Source organism: Ambystoma mexicanum, chromosome 2q (assembly GCF_040938575.1).
Source record: "Ambystoma mexicanum isolate Mex_15411 chromosome 2q, UKY_AmexF1_1, whole genome shotgun sequence".
NCBI lineage: Eukaryota > Metazoa > Chordata > Amphibia > Caudata > Ambystomatidae > Ambystoma > Ambystoma mexicanum.
In genome coordinates, this window is record NC_090924.1 from 60,242,723 (window position 1) to 60,262,226 (window position 19,504).

At 48.1% G+C, this 19,504-nt stretch overlaps 1 protein-coding gene across 3 annotated transcripts in view; it reads right to left on the reverse strand.

Annotated features, from left to right (window-relative positions):
- CREBBP (CREB binding protein) overlaps nt 1-19,504 on the reverse strand; it is a 2,841,012-nt gene that overhangs the window by 1,005,634 nt on the left and 1,815,874 nt on the right. For all 3 annotated transcript variants that reach the window (XM_069646824.1, XM_069646825.1, XM_069646823.1), the window contains one exon: nt 10,941-11,059. In XM_069646824.1, the coding sequence (XP_069502925.1) occupies nt 10,941-11,059 (119 nt within the window). The remainder of the gene's footprint in view (nt 1-10,940; nt 11,060-19,504) is intronic.

Consider the following 19,504-nt stretch of genomic DNA (forward strand, 5'->3'; position numbering starts at 1 on the left):
TGAGAGCAGGTCGTCTCGGTAGGAAAGACGACATGGAGGGCAGATGGACAAGTCAAGAAGGTCCAGTTACCACATCCTCCGGGCCCAAGCCAGAGCAATGAGGATCATCCGGGAACCGAACCTCCGTAACCTCCGCAGCACTTGCGGGAGGACGGGGACTGGAGGAAACGTGTACAGCAGTGGGAAGGACCACTCCACACGAACGCGTCACCTAAAGCTCCTTTTGGAGGAAATTCCCGCGAGCAGAACCTTTCGTACTTCCGGTTGACACTGGAGGCGAAGAGATCCACTTGAGGGGTCCCCCAAAGGGCGAAGATCTCCAGGAGAATCTCCTGCGCCAGCTCCCACTCGTGAGAGATCGCGCTCTGTCTGCTCAGAGCGTCCGCCGTCGTGTTTTCGTCTCCGGCTAGATGAACTGCCGAGATCAAAACTTCCTACTGGATGGCCCAGAACCAGAGCTGCATCGCCTCCCTGCACAGAGGAAGTGACCTGCCCCCGCCCCCCTTTTGTTGAGGTAGTGCATGGCCACTGTGTTGTCTGTCAGAATCAGGACATTCTTCCCTCGCACAGATGGCAAAAAAGCCTTCAGGGCAAGCATGACGGCCCTCAGCTCCAACAGATTGATATGGTGTCTGGACTCCGATGGAGACCAACGACCGCTGACTGTCAGCTTGTTGGCATGAACTCCCCATCCCGTGAGGGATGCGTCCGTCACGATCGTCACCTCCGGCCAGGGTAGCCAAAATGGAGGCCCCTTCATCAGATTGCCTTTGATGGCCCACCACAGAAGGTCCTGGGCGACCGAGGGTGGCACCTGAACGGGGTCCGACATCCTGCCGGAGGACTGTGACCACTGCATCTTGAGGGCCCATTGCAGAGATCTCATCCACAACCTGGCCTCTGGCACCAGAAGAATGCAGGATGCCATGAGGCCATGAGGCCGAGCAACCTCAAGAACTCGAACGCCGGGAGACTCTGGGCGTGTTGAAACTTGTGCACCATCTGCTGAATGTGATGAGCCCTCACCTGCGAGGAAAACACTGCTCCAGGGATGTGTCGAGCGCTGCTTCGATTACTGGAGCCGCTGGGGTGCCGTCAAATGGGACTTCAAGTTGAGGGAGAAGCCCAGCTTGTGAAGGGAATGGCAGGTGACGGCAGATGATCCAGGACTTGCTCGGGAGAGCGCGCCCTGATCAACCAATCGTCCAGGTAGGGGTAGTCGTGAATCCCCCATTTCCTGAGATATGCTTCCACCACCACCATAAGCTTGGTGAAGACCCTCGGGGCAGAGGTCAATTCGAACGGCAGGAACCAAAACTGAAAGTGCAAGTCTCCAACCGTGAACCTCAGGTACTTCTTGTGCTTGGGATGGATCGGCACATGAAAATAAGCGTCCTTGAGGTTGAGAGACACCAACCAGTCCTGAAGTTGAAGGGCCTGGAGGACTTGAGAAAGAGTAACCATCTTGAACTTGTCCTTCCTGAGGAGCTTGTTCAAACCACGCAAGTCTATGATGGGTCTCAATCCCCAGTCTTTCTTTGAAATCAAAAAATAAGCGGACTACCATCCTTTGTTCCTCTCCGGTACAGGCACCAGTTCTATGGCGCCTTTCTCCAGTAGGGTCTGAATTTCCTGCGCAAGGAGCGGATCCGGACTCTTCAAAGAGAGATTCCATGGTGGATTGTCGTGAGGCCTCTGGCGGAAAGGAAGACAGTAGCCGTGGGCTATGATCTCCAGAACCCAACATCTGAAGTAATGGCACGCCACTCTACAAGATGCTGCGCCAGCTTTCCCCCAACCGGCGAACCATGGGACATGGCCTCATGACTGAGCTGAAGCGGCTGCAGCAGTGCCTGAAGGCAAAGAGTTAACTACCCGAGGGGCCTTGGCACCTCGAGTACCCCGTTTTCCACCTCTGGCACTCCTACGGTGGCCCCTTTGACTTGCAGCTACTCTCGATTTACTAAAGGATGAGTAATAACGAAAGGAACCTCCCCCTCCATTGCTGTCCCCTAGGACGAAAAGGCAGAGGTTGGCGAACTGCAGCGCTCAACGACTTTGTTGCAGCTTTGGAGGTCTGCAACCTCTCAATGCTCTTGCCAGCCTTGCTGCCAAAAAGATGTTCACCATCAAAGGGCATGTTGGAGCCGGGCCTGCACATCAGGAGCAAACCCCGACTTCCGCAACCACGCAAACCTGCGTATTAAAGGTGCTCGCCGCCATGGACAGGCTGACACAATCTGTCATGTCCAGACCCGACTGAACGGACTCACACATGGCATCCTTGCCATCCTGCACAATAGCAAGAAAACCATCCCGTTCCTCCCCTTCGGGAATATGTTCACCCGCTAACGAAATACAGTTCCACAGAGTGTGCGTGAAACGTGACAAGGCACACACAGAGTTGGCTGCCTTTAAAGCCATACCTCCTGAAGAAAACACTTTCTTCGCCCAACCATCAAAACGCTTGTCGTCCCTATCAGGGGGGATGGTAGGGTACGACACCTGCTTTGCTGGGGCCGCAGCCGCCTGCAACACCCCTGCACCACCAAACTCTCGGATGTGGGGTGCGTGGTCAAGTAGCAGGGGTCGCTACTGGCTGGGCGGTATTTTCGCGGCAAAGACTTGCTCACTGCCGGGAGACTCTCCGCAGCAGTCCAGGCCGCTGCCACCCTTCTTTGCAAGGCCATATGGAATGGCAGTATCGGGTCAGTTGGAGGACCTTGGTCGAGGATGTCCGTCAGGTCATCCTGCAGAAAATCCACAGGTGGCGCAGACCACCCCAAGTAGTACGTGACCCTCGACATAAGGCGCCGGTACAAGGACTCGGCATGGGTGCCAGGCTCAATCCTACAGAACTCCACCTCCGGAGAGGTGTCCAGACCACTGGCGTCGTGCAGCGACAGACGCAGGTCTTCAATCTAGCTATGACCAGACAAAATCTCGTCAGGCACCTCCTCCTCAGGCACCATACTTTCCTCAGACCCCTCATCCCGCTCAGAAATATAATCCAGAGGTTGGAAGGAGGACACAGAAAAAGGGACAAAGACATTTTTAGCCTTGACCAGAGCCTTTCTGGGGGGTTCCACTGTGCCACGGGGTACCTCCGACAAAGCAGCCTCGAAAGGCGTAGACGGAATCGGCGTCAACGTCGAGCATGGCGCCGACAGCTTCAACGGCGTCGACACAGTCCTCGAGGGCAGAGCCCCGAGCGTGTCCTTTGACAGCCTGGGCTCCGATGGCGTCAATGTCTTCCTCGAAGATTTCACAGGCTCTGACGGTCTCGAGGGCATCGAGGACCGGGACCTGGAACAAGCATGTCTAGAGCGACCATCGTTGTCCGACCGGGACCTCGAAGGCGCCCGGTGGTCGCGACGACCGCTTGAGCCCAAAGGCGTATGTGTGGCGTCTCTAGCACGCTCACGGCCGGCCTCTTTCTACGGCGCGGACGGAACGGAGCCCTGCGACTGAAAAATCGCCATCATCTCCTGCCGGAACGGATCCCATTCCGCAGGAGTGGAATGCTTGTTGGGACAAGCAACCCTGCCGACGGGCGTAGTCCTCGGACGAGGACGGGGAAGGCAACCGGTGACAGCACCTCCGTGAGTGCCTCAAAGTGGCAGAGGAATGGCGGTACTCCTGGACCGAGACCCCCCCGGACTTACGCCGACTATGCGGAGAGTCGCCCATCGAATTGTCCGTCGAAAGCCGAGTGGAACGTGACTTCCGGGCTTGGCCACCTTACCTACAGACAGCTTCTTCTTAGGCTCCCGCAAGGCCTTCGATGTAACCGACTGGCAGTCGACACAGTCATCCGTGTCGTGGTCCTCCCCGAGGCACCAGAGGCAAGTGTCGTGCGTGTCCGTCAACGACATCTTAGACCAGCAGTCCCGACACTTCTTAAAACTCGGCCGCGGGCTGGAAGAAGCCAAAGACATCATAGGTTTACACAATGAACAGGTTCGAAGAACTGAAAGAACAGAACTCCGTAGAGCCGAGGCGCGCCGAGATCTCCGAAGCGAACATGTTTGCAGACAAAACGGAACCGAGGGCACCGGCGTCTTGCGTCCCACTTATAACATCCGGTGACGTCGGCTCGACGGAGGCCCTCGAGGACGGCGTATCGACGTCATTGACGCAGGCGCCGAAAATGTTCCGAAGCAGCACAGCTGTGGCGATTACTGTCATAGATATGGAATACGTCGGAGAACCCAATCCCCTCAAAATATTCTTATTTCTGTGTTGGTTCATGGTTTTGCCACCTTTTTCCCAGCAGCAGGAGCAAAAGATTGCGATGGTTGGAATAATTATCTTTTCTCAGTCTGGCACTCTGGTGAGGGGACTCTGAGGAGAGAATATATGCTTCTGGAGGTGCACACAGATGCCACTGAAGTTCCAGCGAGATTCGGTAATGGCAAGGAAATGTACTTCAAGGTGGTCGAGGTATCCCGGGTATTGGGATTCTGCAGCCATGGAAGGTCGCAGGATGTCGGCGGACGGCTCAAATTGAAGAGTGTCTTCAGGCTGGTTTTGCCCACCAACCCAAAAGTATCCTTGGCAGAGCTTCCCTGTCAATTCAAAAACTGGGTCAGGGTAGCAGTGGTACTTCAACTGTGTCTCTGCGGTTACAGGACATGCTGAAGGCATCTCTGGTCGTTTTCTTCAGAGATTCAGTCCCAAGAGCCGTGCCTTTTATGCAGGAACCCATTCATTCAGTCCTATGAATCTGTCAATCACCTGGGGTGACCGTCCTTGCTAGAAAGCCAGCCTCCCAGTTCAAACTGGTTCAAGGGAGGCACACTCTGACAAAGGTATGCAAAGTTTCAGGCTTCTCCCTCACTTCCTGTCTCAGCAGACACAATGGAGCCTTAGCGGGCTTCACAAAGGAATCCTGCCAAAGACAAAACTCGGAGAACCCACCCCCACCTGGAATGGCAAAAGGGCAAAAAAGGAACACAAACAAAAAATAACGATATACGCAGCATGGGGCATTTGGGGGAAATTGTCACCCAAGGGCGCTGTACTGCAGCTGTGAAAACAGCCAGCGAGCAAGTACCACACACATGGCAGAAAAATGTATCCACTGCCACCAGCCATTTAGGTTTGGCTGTTATTGTAACTATGAAAGTTAAAAGAGCACTGGGAAAGGAGTTACAATGTAGCCCCTCCGCACTCAACATAAGGTGGTGTGTAGTGAAAGGCAATTAAGGCAAGTAAGATAAAAGGATCCTAGTATGCTTGAGAACAGCAGTTCTTAGGGAAAATAAAAAGAAAAGCCCAAAGGGGCTCCTCAGCAACACTGCATACAGGGTGCTGTGTGGTGCAACAATTCATTACAGATGCCTGTAGAGAAATACATGGAGCAAAGAATGACTCCATTAAAGTACAAATTATTACAGTAGCAGTAAAATAGGGTCCCCAAGTCAGAGCAAAAAAGAATGAGTGAGAGGTAAAAAGTGCCACTCAGGCGACCAGATAAAAAATAAAATACAAAAAATAGAAGTCCTGCAAAAGTGGTGGGGGTGTCAGGTTGAGGTGCAATGATACACAAACTGAACATTCTCCCAAACATGCCCTTTTCCTGTACACGTGGTGCAGAGGATGAAGCACTCCTCTGCGCTGTCAGAACCTTATCAGGAGGCAGAAGGTCCTCCAGTACAGCAGACCATGATAAGGACTTGGTGCTATCCTCCCAGAATTACATGGTAATGCATGGATCCAGAGCCAACTCCTGAAAGGGCAGTGGCTGCTCCCTTGGAATTGGAAGAAGATAGCTTTCTACAGGTACCAAAGGTCAAAGCCAATCCAGAGACCATGACCAATCCCTTTTGCCTACATAGATTTCTGTGTGTCCAAAGTGGCCTGTGTTACTGGACACTTCTTTAGCATGAAGGATAAGCTGGTTTTCATTGACCTCAGCTTGACTGACTCCTCACAAAGAGCTAAAAGGATCTTACTGGGTGGAATTTTCTGAGATAGTTGGCCGAGGCTTTGTGAGCATAAAGTGCAGCAGTTGAACCCTATATTTAAGGGAATGCACAGCAAGTGTATTATGTAAAATGTTCATAAATGTGATCAATCTTCCTGAAGCGAATCAACCCCAGGACTTTTTGCTGGACTTGGTGATTATTTTCCCTTTTCACGAGGAGTGGGAATCTTGTCCCCCTCTCACCTAGTCTTTTACTCACTATGGGCGACCTTTGTATGTTTCTCCATTGTGTGTATGGATTTATCGTTCCCTATAACTTTAGGCTGGGTTGCCCCTTTGAGCTTCCCTTTGTAATTTCACTAATATATTTTGGGTGAACTACTTTTCCCAAGAAGTGGGATTCCCATCCCCTTTACATTTTATATAGTGAGCCAGAACACCCAACCTTATGAGGAGTGCTGGGGAGATACATTATCCCATTTTTCACTGTCCTGGTAAAACTTTTGTTAAAAGTGCAATCTAACTTCAATGGCTGGTGGCAGTGGTTATACCATAACTATTTTTTAGTCTCATTACGCGCAGGCTATGAAATCATGCACGGTAATGCACAGGAGGGTGGCCTTTCTGCTATAATAGTGAGCTCCTTTTATTGCCATTTCTCATTTGCTTGTTGTTTCTTGGGTCTTCCTCTGCCGTCGTAGGCGGGAAAGGTCCTGGATAAAGTTTTGTTTTAGGCAGGAACCCTTTGTGTTCCCGACCGAGGCTCCAGAGTGTTGTGAAAGCAGGAAGCGAGGTAGGAGTCCAAAGCTCTGCAGCTCTTTGTCTTTCACCTTGCCTGAAAGGAATCAGTTCCTACTGGGGAGCTGGCTTTCCCAATTAAACAGGCAGCCACACCTTTTTGAAAACTGCAGGGAGAGTTTGCAGAAGTTATGCTGTAGTTCCCGATAAATGGTCCGATCCTAGAAGCTGCTGACGAGACGACCACTGGAACCAAATCTGAAGAAGAAGATGAAGAAAAGACTGCTGTAATGAATTCCAGCGACCAGAGAGCCTGTTTTATCCATTCCTTCCAAGCGATCTGGGGGCCCCGAAAACGAAAACTCCTACCAAGAGGCTTTTGAGACCCACTAGTCTCAAGATCATCTGCCTTTTGACCCATCCCTTGCTGAGCTGCGACCTTGCTGGGCTGCTATCGGCCAATACCCAGGGACTGTGTGCCAGTGTGCGGTACATGGTCTTCCAAAGTCAGATTCCTGCCAAACTTTGGTGGACTCCTGCTGGACCTCCGGAGACACTATTTGAATATCTGAAGTCCCCTCACCATAGGGCAGGAACAAAATAGTGAAGGGAATCCAACCAGCGATATTAGTACTTCATCAGTAAAAGTGTACCAAAAGTGCATAGCTGCTTTAAGGCCCGAAGAATCCTTTGTTGTAAGCTTATCCTGTCGACTGCCGTTGCCAGTTTCCTTTCAGTGTCCATTCCTTCAGGCTCCAGTTCAAGAATCAAAAGACTGCATCCTGTGCTGCTTCTTCAGGAAGACTACCATCTCCAAGCTCTTCTTAGCTTATGTAATGTGTTGTCTTGGGTAATACCTCAAGTCTTGTGTCGATCCTGGGTGGCTGAGTCAGTGATTTGTATGTTTGGGCGTTGTCCCCTACCATTCGCCCAGGCCTAACGCTGGAATGCTTATAGGGAAGCCTTATGTAAAATCCCTGAACACTTTCAACTAACCCTGAAGAGAATACTTACTTGTTTAAAGAGCAATCCTTTGGAACTCTTGACTTTCCTGCAACTGAACCCAATCCTAGCCTGCCTACAGCTGGCTCCTAGACAGCTGTGTCCCTCTTCTACCTTTGAGAAAACGTATGCACTAGAATAGGAAAGGGCTTTAAAAGATAAGGCTTCTGTCTTGAAATTACAAGTGTGAAAGGTGCTTACTTGCTAAAGAAGTTAGTGTTGTAACTGTGCCTCTATAACAGAATAAGTTGCAAAGTGCCCTTAAGTTACTACTTACCTTAAGTTGCTTGTTGCGCCTAACTTTTGCATCGTCTGATCTGCTGTAGTGCATTTCTAAAACAGTGTTTGATTTCTTACTTTACTTTGAGTTGCTTAATACACCGCAAAAAAGTATATAGGTACTTACATTGAACTGCTGCTTGCCTTTCTTAAAAGTCTGCTAGCGTTCTTACCCTAGGATTGTATCCTACACTTCTAAAAAGTGTACTTGGTTAAACTGTCTATTCCTATAGTAGTAATAGTGTAAAGTGTATATAACGATACGTTATACTGACCTTGAATAGCTGTTGCCTTTCTAAAACTGTACAATTGGGTTATGCTGTCCCTGAACTGCTTTAGTGCTCTTCTAAAATAGTTTACTGTGCTCATACATCTCCAAGTAGAGCTTAAGGCCCCTCTAGAAAGTTTGGGTTCCTTTACAAGCTCTGAACTGTGTTCTTAAAAGTAATAGTGGTGGTGTAACTGTATCCATTCGTAATAGAAAAAGGTTACATATGCTGCAGGATGAACTTGTAACAGAGTTGGTCTAATCAAGTGATTCAGTAACTGAATAACACTGTGAATTAGGACCAATAGGGTCTGCTGCCCTTGAATTATTTATGTGATTCTGAAAGTCCAACTAATTTGGTTCAACTCACCAAAAGTAGCTTAATGCCATTCTGAATGTGTTACATTAGATTTGACTCACCTTGAACTGCTTATTGCTATTCTTAACAAGGTTTTACTTTGGTTTGTATGATATATGATATACAATATGGCATTTATAACACGCCTATACACATGTGTTTCAAGGCGCGACGAGGCAAGGGAGGGGAAACAGAGGGAAGAGCGATTAACGATCCTACGAGGCCAGGTGACAATGAGATCGCGCATGTGCAGGGAAGAATACCATACCATGTATACCATAAATATTGTATTGGTGTTTACGATTGTGTTTATGTAACATGTAAAAGTGTTTCTTTGGACCATATGTATGCTACAAACTCTTCTTTCTAAGATAAGGAAGCTGCTCCTCCTGCTGCTGCTGGATCACTCAGCTGCATTTGACCTTGTGGACCACAGGGTCCTCTGCAGCCACCTAGATTCAGCTGCACACTTCTCTAAAGAGGCCATTTCCTTGACTGAGTCGTTCCTCAGTGACAGGACTAGGAGTGTGTTCTCCCCTTCAGTAGCGGCTGAGCCGATTCCCATCTTGTGCGGAGGTACTCAGGGATCTTGTGTCTCCCTCACCCTATACAACATATTCACTAAGCCCCTCTTAGATTATCTGGATCTTCTCAGTATCACCTACAAAAAACTATGCAGATGATACCCAGATTCTCGACCCACTTTCTGGAGATTATAATGAGGATTTGGCCTTGGTAAATAGGGTGTATATCATCATCCAGGCATGAATGGCAACCCACGGTCTATGCCTGAATGATAAAACAGAGCTTATCATCCTGGGGACCCACTCTAACAAAAAACTAAGCCAAGGCTACACCTCATTTGTGATCAGTGGCAACATCATCAAGGTGTCCAAGCCCTTTCCTTCGACAAACAGGTGAAGACCATGGCATCTGATTCAGCCTACACCTGCAAGCTCATAAGAGCAGGCAAACACTTTCTCTCAGACAACTGCATTACCTTAGCTAGAGCCCTGATCCTATCCAGGCTTGACTACTGTAATGCCCTCTACATTGGTGCCAACAAATATATCATCCACCGAATCCAAATCCTACAAAATAATGCCTTACTAGCAGCTCTTGGCGTGTCCAAAAGATTGCATATTTCCAAGATCAGGCGCCAAAACAATTGGCTGACTCCAAAAATAAAATCCACTTAAAGGTTGCATCCCTTGTTCACTAAGCTTTGAACGACGCTGCACCGAGTTATCTCTCCGACAAATTCCTAATAAGAAATTCCATACAGCCAGCAAGAACTGCCAATGGCAATAGACTCATCGTACCAAGATACAGGCTGACTAAGGCTGAGGGAGGCAGCTTCCAGGTCCAAGCGGCCCAATTATGGAACTCACTACCCCACCCGTTACGCGAGGTACAGCCCTTCTTGAAATTCAGATCCAACTACATCAACCTGTTGAAGGCTGCTGATGATTAGCATACTAATTCTTATTTTACTCCATGAACCCTCAGTGTAGATATGTTTATACCCGCCTATTTGCTGTGCATGGGTACAAACTCCCATCTCTGGCCAGGGACTCAACGTCCTGCTAGGGCCTGTATATACCCTGTCTTCTTGTAATCCAGTATTGACTTTCTATGAACTGTATATGCTTCTGCCTGTATGTATTCTGTAATGATTGTCTGCACTCATGCTCCTCTGTAATATGTAACTTTGCAACTTAAGCCTTGCATAACCTGTACTGATGCGCCCGTCTACCCTCGGTTCTGGTGCGCATTATAAGTGAATAAAACAAACAAAACAAACAAGCCTGGCAGCTCGGTCTACACTACCAAATATATTCAGGTGGTACAGCCTTACACCAAAAGTGGAGTTTCTGTATTGCCTCATGTATGGTTTCATGAAGCTCTTAGTTGGACTTCAGAAAAACTATCCTAACAAGGGAGAAACTGGAAAAAACTAGACGACTCAAATTTTAATAAATGAAATACACATCACAGGGAGGGGAAACTATAAAAAGTAAACACTGCCCAAATAAAAGGAACGCTGAGAAACACTCTCAAATCCAACTGATTGGGTGGAAAAACACAAACTGGGGGTGACTGTTGGTAACACAAAGGTGGCACACAGAGTGATGCTTGTGTATACTTGTTCTAGTCTAAACTTCTTAAAGTAACATTCTTTAGAAGAACCTTTCTTGCTGTCCAGCCTGCAGTGCATAATAACCTCACCATTTGGGAAGGAGGGATTGCAGGACAACAGAGTACTGTGCTTTAATTTCTGCTTTAACATTGGGGAACTTATAGGTAGAGATCAATAAAGGTGGAGAAAACACTTTAAACTGGTTCAATACATCATTGTTACTTACAGGAATGCCAAGAAGCAGAGGATCAACTGGCTGCCTGAAAGGTAAAGATTCCGGATCCTGCCGGTATAGTGCTTCCAGAGTGGGCATGAGTGCTTGGCGCAGCTCCTCAGGTTTAAAGACTTTCAAAGAAGAAAAAAAAAAAGGTTATTAGTTCACTCTAAAACCAGACCAGCACTCTTGTTGATTCCTCCCAGACAGATTACACTCATCAAAATGTCACAACTAAATGGCAATGACAAATTCAAGTAAAGAGCATCTCCATATCATTTTCAATAATGTGCAAAACCTCTGAACTACGCATCATGCATGGGAAACAATTCTTGACTGGGACACTGCTTCCTTTCACCCCACTTCAACAGAATTCTTCTTGAATATTATCTACAATATTGCATTAGGAATAATCTAACAATTTGAAATGATTAGCTCAATGTCACAGAGATGTGATTGATACAGCCATGATAGAGAATGTCTCTCGTATCCCCTCACTCCCCTCCAATCACCATATGGGTAGAACCATGAACAATACCTTCACTCAATAGTCTCAAGACCCAAACAGCAGGTCAAAAACTGTCTTTTTGAGATTTAGATAATCAGATTGTCGTTTGTGGCTAAGAGCATGAAAGAGGACCATAGGTTTCTGCAATTGCCTTTACTCCCTATGATTACGTACGTTTCACCATTCACATATATTTTGTTATCAATGAAAGCCTGAGGACAGATCTTTCTTTCTTCATAACCTGACTACAGATAATTTTACACATACTAGAATATGTATACAAAAATTGTATTCCCTGCCTTGTGTGCGCTTGTTCCTCTTGCGGATAGACCCAATAAGAGAAAAGCTGGGTCATCCAGCACCTTTCTCCACAAAAGGTTATTCATTTTGGATTTAACCTCTTGCCAAAATACCCTTAACTGTGGGCATGCTCAAAAGATATGAAGCGTAGGCCCATACCCTCTCCAACACAGGTCAATTCTGTGGAGTTATGGAGCGTAAAATGCCACTTATGTTGTCTTGATTGAAACTCCTAGCTTTGTACACTTCAGTATTTCACATGTGGATTAGAAAATCCCTAGTCTTGCTCACATAATTCTTTACCCAACTTCCAGTCCCCTTAGCCTTATATTCAGAGGGGCAAGTGTGATAGCAAGTTATTAGAATTATAAGTGAGACCGGTTCCTTTGTCGAACCTGAACTGTGAATCAAAAATTCAAAAGGGGGCCAATTCAATTGTTCTTACCACCTGTTTGTGGAAATCTTTGAGAGTCTAAGCCTGGTAAAAAGTTGCGGTTTAAAAACAGTGGGACAAAATAAGAGAGAAAAAAAAAAAAAAAGGAAAAAAAAAAAGACCACCACCACATACCCTTCCGCCCGTTAACCACAACCCAAATCTTTAGAGTGTGCTAAGTGACGGGAATGACTTCCGGGGCGTGAGCGGGATGGGAGGGGGATTTGCTGTGGAGAGAGCATAGCACGCCTAATCAGCCATGGCTGTTTCCATAAACATTTGCCAGCCACCTAATGTTCCATTGCCACCTTATTTTCCTCGATGTCTGCCTTACACCACTTTGTAGTTACCCCAATATGTGCTGTTTGAAAATACTGTACTATTTGTAGGCAAACTATGCCTAATTCGCTTTCCCCTTCGGTTAAAACAGGGCTTCTCGCACTCCTCTGCCGTTTCCCATTCAATATACATTTTATGAACTTATTGTGGGGCTGCACGAGTGTGGGGCATGCCACCAGGATAAGGAGAGTTTGGACTAAATATAACAATCAATGCAGCATGTTCAATTTTAAAATTGCAATCCAACGTATCCACAAAATATACAGTCCCTTTCTCCAGGCCAGGTCTTTTAGGTATTTGTTCAATAGGTAGGGGATAATTTGAGTTGTAGAGTTAATTTTGAGGTGTACATTTATCCTTGGGTATCAGATTGTTTTACCTGCCAAGCTGAAAGGGACCTGTGATTTTAATGTGTTCACAACGGTCTTAGTCACAATTAGAGACATTGATTTTAAAGCTGAAAAACCCTTCAGTAGTCTTCAATTTATTGCATAAAGATAGGGAATGATCAAAGCAAGCCGGTGGTCCAGGACTACGTAAACCACAAAGAGATAGTTTATGTTTGGCTTTAACTTGCCCTACTCCTTCAATGTGAGAGTTGTGACTTTTGTGCACTAAGGGCTCCATAATCGCAGCAAACAGCAGGGGAGATGAAAAGTACTTCTGCTTAGTTCCTCTCGATATGGGGCAAATGTTCAGAATGTTCACCATTCACTCTCACTTTCACCTTTGATTCCCTATAATTTGCTTGGAATCATGCTCCAAATATGTAGACCACTTGGACCATAAAACACCAATTTATACGATCAAATTTTATTTTATTTTTTAAAACCTTTATTTTACTTTTGACAGGCACTTCACATGAAGACATTATTGCACCACCATAGTGGACAGTAGGGTTAAACAATCTAACAGCATTTCCATGTTTACTTTCAGTTCAGTTTGTACAATGCAATAACAGAGTTTTTATTCTATATTCTCATCATCACTGTCTTGAGTACAGTTGAGGTATGCCCGCAGTGGGGTCCTTTGGTCTGCACACTGCCGCAATACCTCTCACTTAGTGTTCCTCATTCTCCTGTACATATACTAAGTCTCAAAGCCACGTTTTGTGGCTGTTTTAGATGTCCATACCTGTAAAATGTTTCTCTTGGCTACTGCCCCTGCAATAGCAACAAAACGGCGGATTTTGGCCGAGGCCTTACCTATGTCTCCCAATAAGCATTTCAACGGGGTAGCTGGGATCGTCAGCCCGGTGATATCGCTTACAGCTCTAGCCACTTCTTCCCAGAAGGCTTTGACAGGGGGACAGTCCCAATACATATGAATGGAGTCTGCCGTGTTAGCATTGCATTTGGGGCAGGTTGCATTTTGGGTAGGGTCGGACTTGGAGACCTTGTGTGGTGTTATATGCAAATGATTTAGGGTATTAAATTGGATTAGTCTAAAATTCGAGTTGAGTGAGATGGACCTGGTATGTTGACAGTATTTGGCCCATTTGGAGTCATCAATGGTGATGCCTAAACCCCACTCCCATTTTAGTTTCATGCAGTTTCTGGACGGAGTATGTTCTTGGGCTGCCCCATATAGACTGTATATTGTGCCTGTGAAACCATCATGTGACATAGCTGTCATTATGAACTGGTGTGTCTCGGGGGCCATGGGAAATGTAGGCCATTTCCTTTTGCATGCTGCTTTCATGCGGAAGTACTGTAGAGAAGTAATGAGACCCGATCCCACTTTGCCCTGAACAATTTCTAGCGAGGCAAACCTAGCCTCTGGGTATAAATCCCCTAATCTCATTTCCTTACCAGGGTCCCATTTCCTTTGTAGCACGGTATCAAAAGTAGGTTCTAGATCTGGGTAATGCGATAGGGAAACAAACGGCCAATATGGGTTCTCGCAGCCCACTGTTGCGAACAGGCTAGCCCAAGCTCATACTGTTGTGGCCACTGGGTCCACCTCCTTAATGTTTCCCTTGATTTTAGCAAATTGCATCGCATGTATGCTTGTGGGGGCTACTGCAAACTTTTCAACCCGCACGCGAGCGTGTGGCTCGGCTGTATCCGACCAGTATTTGGCAAGGTGTGCCTGTGCTGCGTGGAAATATAATGTGTACTCTGGGGCTGCCAGCCCACCAGTTTCATATCTTTCGCACATTCTTTGCCAGTTGAGCCTCACTGATTTTCCGCCCCAGACGAATGCGGTGGATAATTTCTGTAGTTTCTGGAAGAATTCTCTGCCTGGCCATATAGGGATGCCACAGAACAGGTACAACAGTTTGGGGACCATGACCATTTTGAGTAGGGCTACACGCCCATATAGGTATAATGGCAGTGCACTCAATACTTTGAGTTTGTGTTCCAGAGTTTGCAAGTATGGTTCATAATTGTTTGTGTAGAGGGTTTGCCTATCGGTGGCCATTAGTATGCCCAGGTAGCGTGCAGAGTTGGAGGACCATTTGAAACCGCTTGTAGCCTGTGATTGCCCCGGGCTTGGCGTCAATGGGATGATCTCAGACTTGGTCTGATTAATTTTGTCGCCCGAGTAGGTTGAGAATGTGGAGATTTCCTTCATGATAGGGGGAGGTGTGTTTCAGGATGTCTAACATATATCATCGTGTTATCCGCATATAGCGAGAGGAGTTGTGGGGCACACTGATACGGATTCCCCTCCAGATGTTTGTGTCTTACCTTAGCCGCCATCCCCTCTATCGTAAGGGCGAATATAAATGGGGATAGTGGGCAGCCTTGTCGAGTGCCCCTCTCCAATGTAAAGGAGGATGATATGGTATTGTTTATCCTGACCATTGCTGCTGGTTTCTTGTATAACACTCAGATGTAACCTATGTATGTTGGGCCAAACCCCATTTTCCCCAGGATCGAGAACATATAATTCCAAGATACTGAGTCTAACGCTTTTTCAGCGTCCAGTGTGACTGCGGCCGCTTTGGCGTCTGGATCCAGTTGTGATGTGATGGCGAAGAACCTCCGTAGATTTAGTGCAGTTGATCGCGTTGGGATAAATCCCGATTGGTCTGTGTGGATTAACTTGTTCATGTAAGGAACCAGGCGATTCGCTATTGCTTTGGCGTAGATTTTTGCGTCCGTGTTAATTAATGATAGGAGGCGATAGGATGAGGGATCCTGTGGGGGGGTTTGTGTGGCTTAAGCAGGACAGTTATTACCGCCTCTCTCATGGTGTTTGGCAGTTCACCCCTCTCAAGTGCTTCCTTCCATACTTCTACCAGGGGCCATCTCAGACTTGAACACCTTGTAGAGATTGACTGGGATGCCGTCCGACCCCGGTGTCTTGCCTGCTCATAGATCAGCAATGGCTTGTTCGATTTCCTCAGTCGTCAGAGGGAGATCCAACAGTGCCCTTTCCTCTTCTCCTAGACTGGTAGTGGGATGGAGTCTATATATTCTTTGAGTTCCTCAGGGTTCGCTGTGTCTGCGTTTGTATAAAGTTTGGAGTAGACTGTTTGAATACGTCATTGATTGATTCTAGGGACGTTTGTACTGATCCCGGAGAGTCGCAGATGCTGGTAATTTGTCTCGCTCCCTGCTCAGCTCGGATGAGGGTTGCCATTGATTTGCTGGCCTTGTTCCCTTCTCCACATCTCCTAGCCCTCGTGGGTTGGGTTATGTGGTGTAATTCTCCATCTGCCAGGCTTTTGAATTTGTCCATTTGAGCCTGTATTTTCCGCAGGTGTTCTTTCCCGTCACTGTTGGGTTGTTGCGTCTCGAGATCCCTCAGCTCGCGTTCAGCCTGAAACAGATCCTCTCTTATATCCCTAAGGATGCCGTAGGATATTCCCATCAGGTGGCCTCTCAGCCAGGCTTTAAACGATTCCCATACCGACCTACAGGTCTGTACTGACCCTACATTTCGAGCAAAGAAATCCTCTATTTCGGTTCAGAGAGGTTCTATCACTGATTCGTCCCACAGTAGGTCCGGCGGCATGCGCCAGTTTCGGGTGGTTTGTAGTGTATTCCTTGGGATCAGCTGCAAGAGGACTGGGCAGTGGTCTGACAATGTCCGCGGTAGTATGGTACACTGTTCAACCTCTGTGACCAGCTCAGGGGAACACAACCAGTAGTCGATCCTTGAACTGGACCCACGTGCCCCGGAGTAGAATGTGTATTCTCTTTTTTGAGGATGTAATTCACGCCAGGTGTCTATCAGGGGTAATGTGGACATTGTTTGTCTCAATGTCATCACCGCCTTAGTGTGTTGTCTACAGCTTCCAGTTGAACGGTCCAAGGCCAAGTCCAGTATTAGATTAAGGTCTCCCCCCCAAATCACTGACGGTGTGCCCAAGGGTGACATTAGTTCCATAATTCGTAGGTATAATTCTGGGCTATCCAGGTTATACCTGGATAGCCCAGAATTATAAATATGCATTTACAAGGATAACGTCTTTATGATGCAATTGTCCCCATATGATCACATATCGGCCTTCCTCGTCTGCTAGGGATTTGGACATTTGAAAATTGAGTCGCTTGTGCACAAGTGTGAGTACACCTCTCGCCATTGAGGAGTAGTTTGTAGCTACTTTCATGAGACCCCAGTTTCGAGCAAATCTGTCGGTGATCTTTTTCGTGGCATGTGTCTCTTGTAGAAGGATGTCAACCTTGTGTCGACTTGCATATGCGATAATCTTTCTTGCCTTAATCAGGTTTGCCAGGCCCCTTATGTTCCAAGTGAGTAACTCAATTCCCTGTCCTCTCAGTGACATGGAGTCTGGTATAGTATGTCTGTCATAGCTTGCGTTTTATTGTTAGTGGTGCCTTCCTCCGTGTGCTCTGCCCGACAGCATTTATTACCGCTTTCATACTGTCTATGGTACAACTCTTTTCCCATATCCATGTATTCCATTATGTTGCTTGCATTGGGAAGCAGATTGTCCCTATTAATTTTAGGGCAACAGGCCCTGCTTCCCCCCTCAACCTCCTCCCTCACCATCCCCCCAACTGGACAGTGCATTTCCCTCTTTAAACTTCAACATTTGAGAAAACAATCGTGCGGCTCTGTTTGGTTAGTCTGTACTTCAATCGCTGCCGACCAGACTGACCCGATGGCCGCCGCACCGTTACTGTATGAATCCAGATGGCTTGCCTTCAGGTGTTCGAACCAGGTTGGGGGTTCTTATCTTTTTGAGATTGCGGGATATTGCGTTCAATATACCCCATGGCTTCTTCCGGGGATTCAAAGAACTGTGTCTTCCCGCCGTGCTGCAGGCGGAGTTTGGCAGGGAACAGCATTGCATATGGGATGGAACATGCCCTGAGGGCTTTCTTGACCTGGTCGAAGGTGCGGCGCGTGGCCTGCACACCTTGGAGAAGTCAGGGTATACGTGTATCCTGTTTGAGTCACATAATGAAGTGCCCTTTTCCCTGGAGAGGCGTAGGATCATGTCCCTGTCGTGATAATTCAGTAGGCGGGCAATGATTGTGCGTGGGGGTGCCGCCGGTTTCGGAGGAGCCATCAGAGCTCTATCGGCTCTTTCAACCAAAAATTGCTACGAGAACTGTGCCTCCGGGAAGATGGTGAGGATCACTCCAAGGTACACCTCCATTGTGACATTTCGCTGTTTCTCCAACAACCCAACTACTCTTATATTATTGCGGCGCAATCTCGACTCGAGGTCCTCACACTTCATTCGTACCTGGGTTAGGCTCTTTTTGATGGTTTCGATGTCCTTGCTATGGTTTGTTGAAACATCTTCCGCCGTACTAATGCGGCCCTCCGCCTCTGCCACTCGTGCGTTCACCTGGTGTAGCTCTGCTTGTATGGACGACATTGTGGTTCCCATATCGTCTAGTTTAGAATTTACTGCCTCAAAGCCCACCTGGAGGGCTGCCATATATGGGTCTGTCGGGCGCAGGGGTGTCGACTGGCCAGATTGTGGTATTTCCTCGCTCCTGGCCTCCACACCGGCGTTCGTGTATGCATCCATGGGGCCTCTTATTTGCCTTGCTGCCTCTGGGAATTACTCCGTAGCTATGCGTCAGCTGAGTTGTTGGAATCCGAGGGGGCAATGGTGCACCGTCGCATGAGCTCGCCGTAGAGTTTATTGGGCTACGCTGGAACAGGTCTGTGTAGGACTTTGTAGTCACAGACTTGATTTGGTGGTATTTGTGGGGTGTGATGTTTCAGGTATCTAATTGTCCCCCGGGGAGTACTTAATGCAATGGGTGCCCCTCCAGGGGCGCGCGTTAGTGGGTCTGCGACCCTTTGGAGCAGTTTCACCCGGGTGATCAAGTGATCTCTGTCTGTTGTGCTCGTATTGTGGTCCCGGATTGTATGGCATATAGGGCTACACTTTAATTGGTGGTTCAGTTGCGGGATATGGCGGCCGTCGGGGAGGGGAAGCCCGTTCTGCCCGCTGTCTGCCTTAGGATAGTGCTCCCCTTAAGCAGCTGCTGTTGGGCATCAGGGTGATTGACAGACCCCTTTAAGAGGGTCCTGGTAGGTGATCGAGTGGTCTTTGCCTCACGGGCACCCCACTGTCCTGGAGCGAGTGTCCAAAGTGGTTAGGTGGTGGTCCAGTTGTGGGAAATGGTTAATTGGTGGTTCAGTGGCGGGAAATGGCAGTAGGGGGGACTCTCCCTCTATCCAGCAGGCCGAGCCGCTCGCTCGCAGTGCACACGGCGGCTGCCGGGAGGGGAGCCCGCTCCGCCCACTGTCCGCTGTAGGATAATAGCCCCCAAGCAGGCGGGAGACTCGGGTCGTCTCCGCGTTTCCTTCTTTCGCTCTCCTCTTCAGCTGTCGCGGTCGGGTTTAGAGGTGACACCCCTCGCTTCTCGGCAGCCATCACACAGAGCGCACACAGCTCCCCTGCTCCGGGACGGAGGCAGCCGCTTTGCGTGTTAGGGGGAGGGGAGCGCGCCAACCCTGCGGTCTTCTCTGGGGGACCCGTGAGTGCTTCAGCATGGTATTTCTTCGCGAGCTGGTAATGTCGGGTCGCTACGAGTATGTCAACAGATGCTC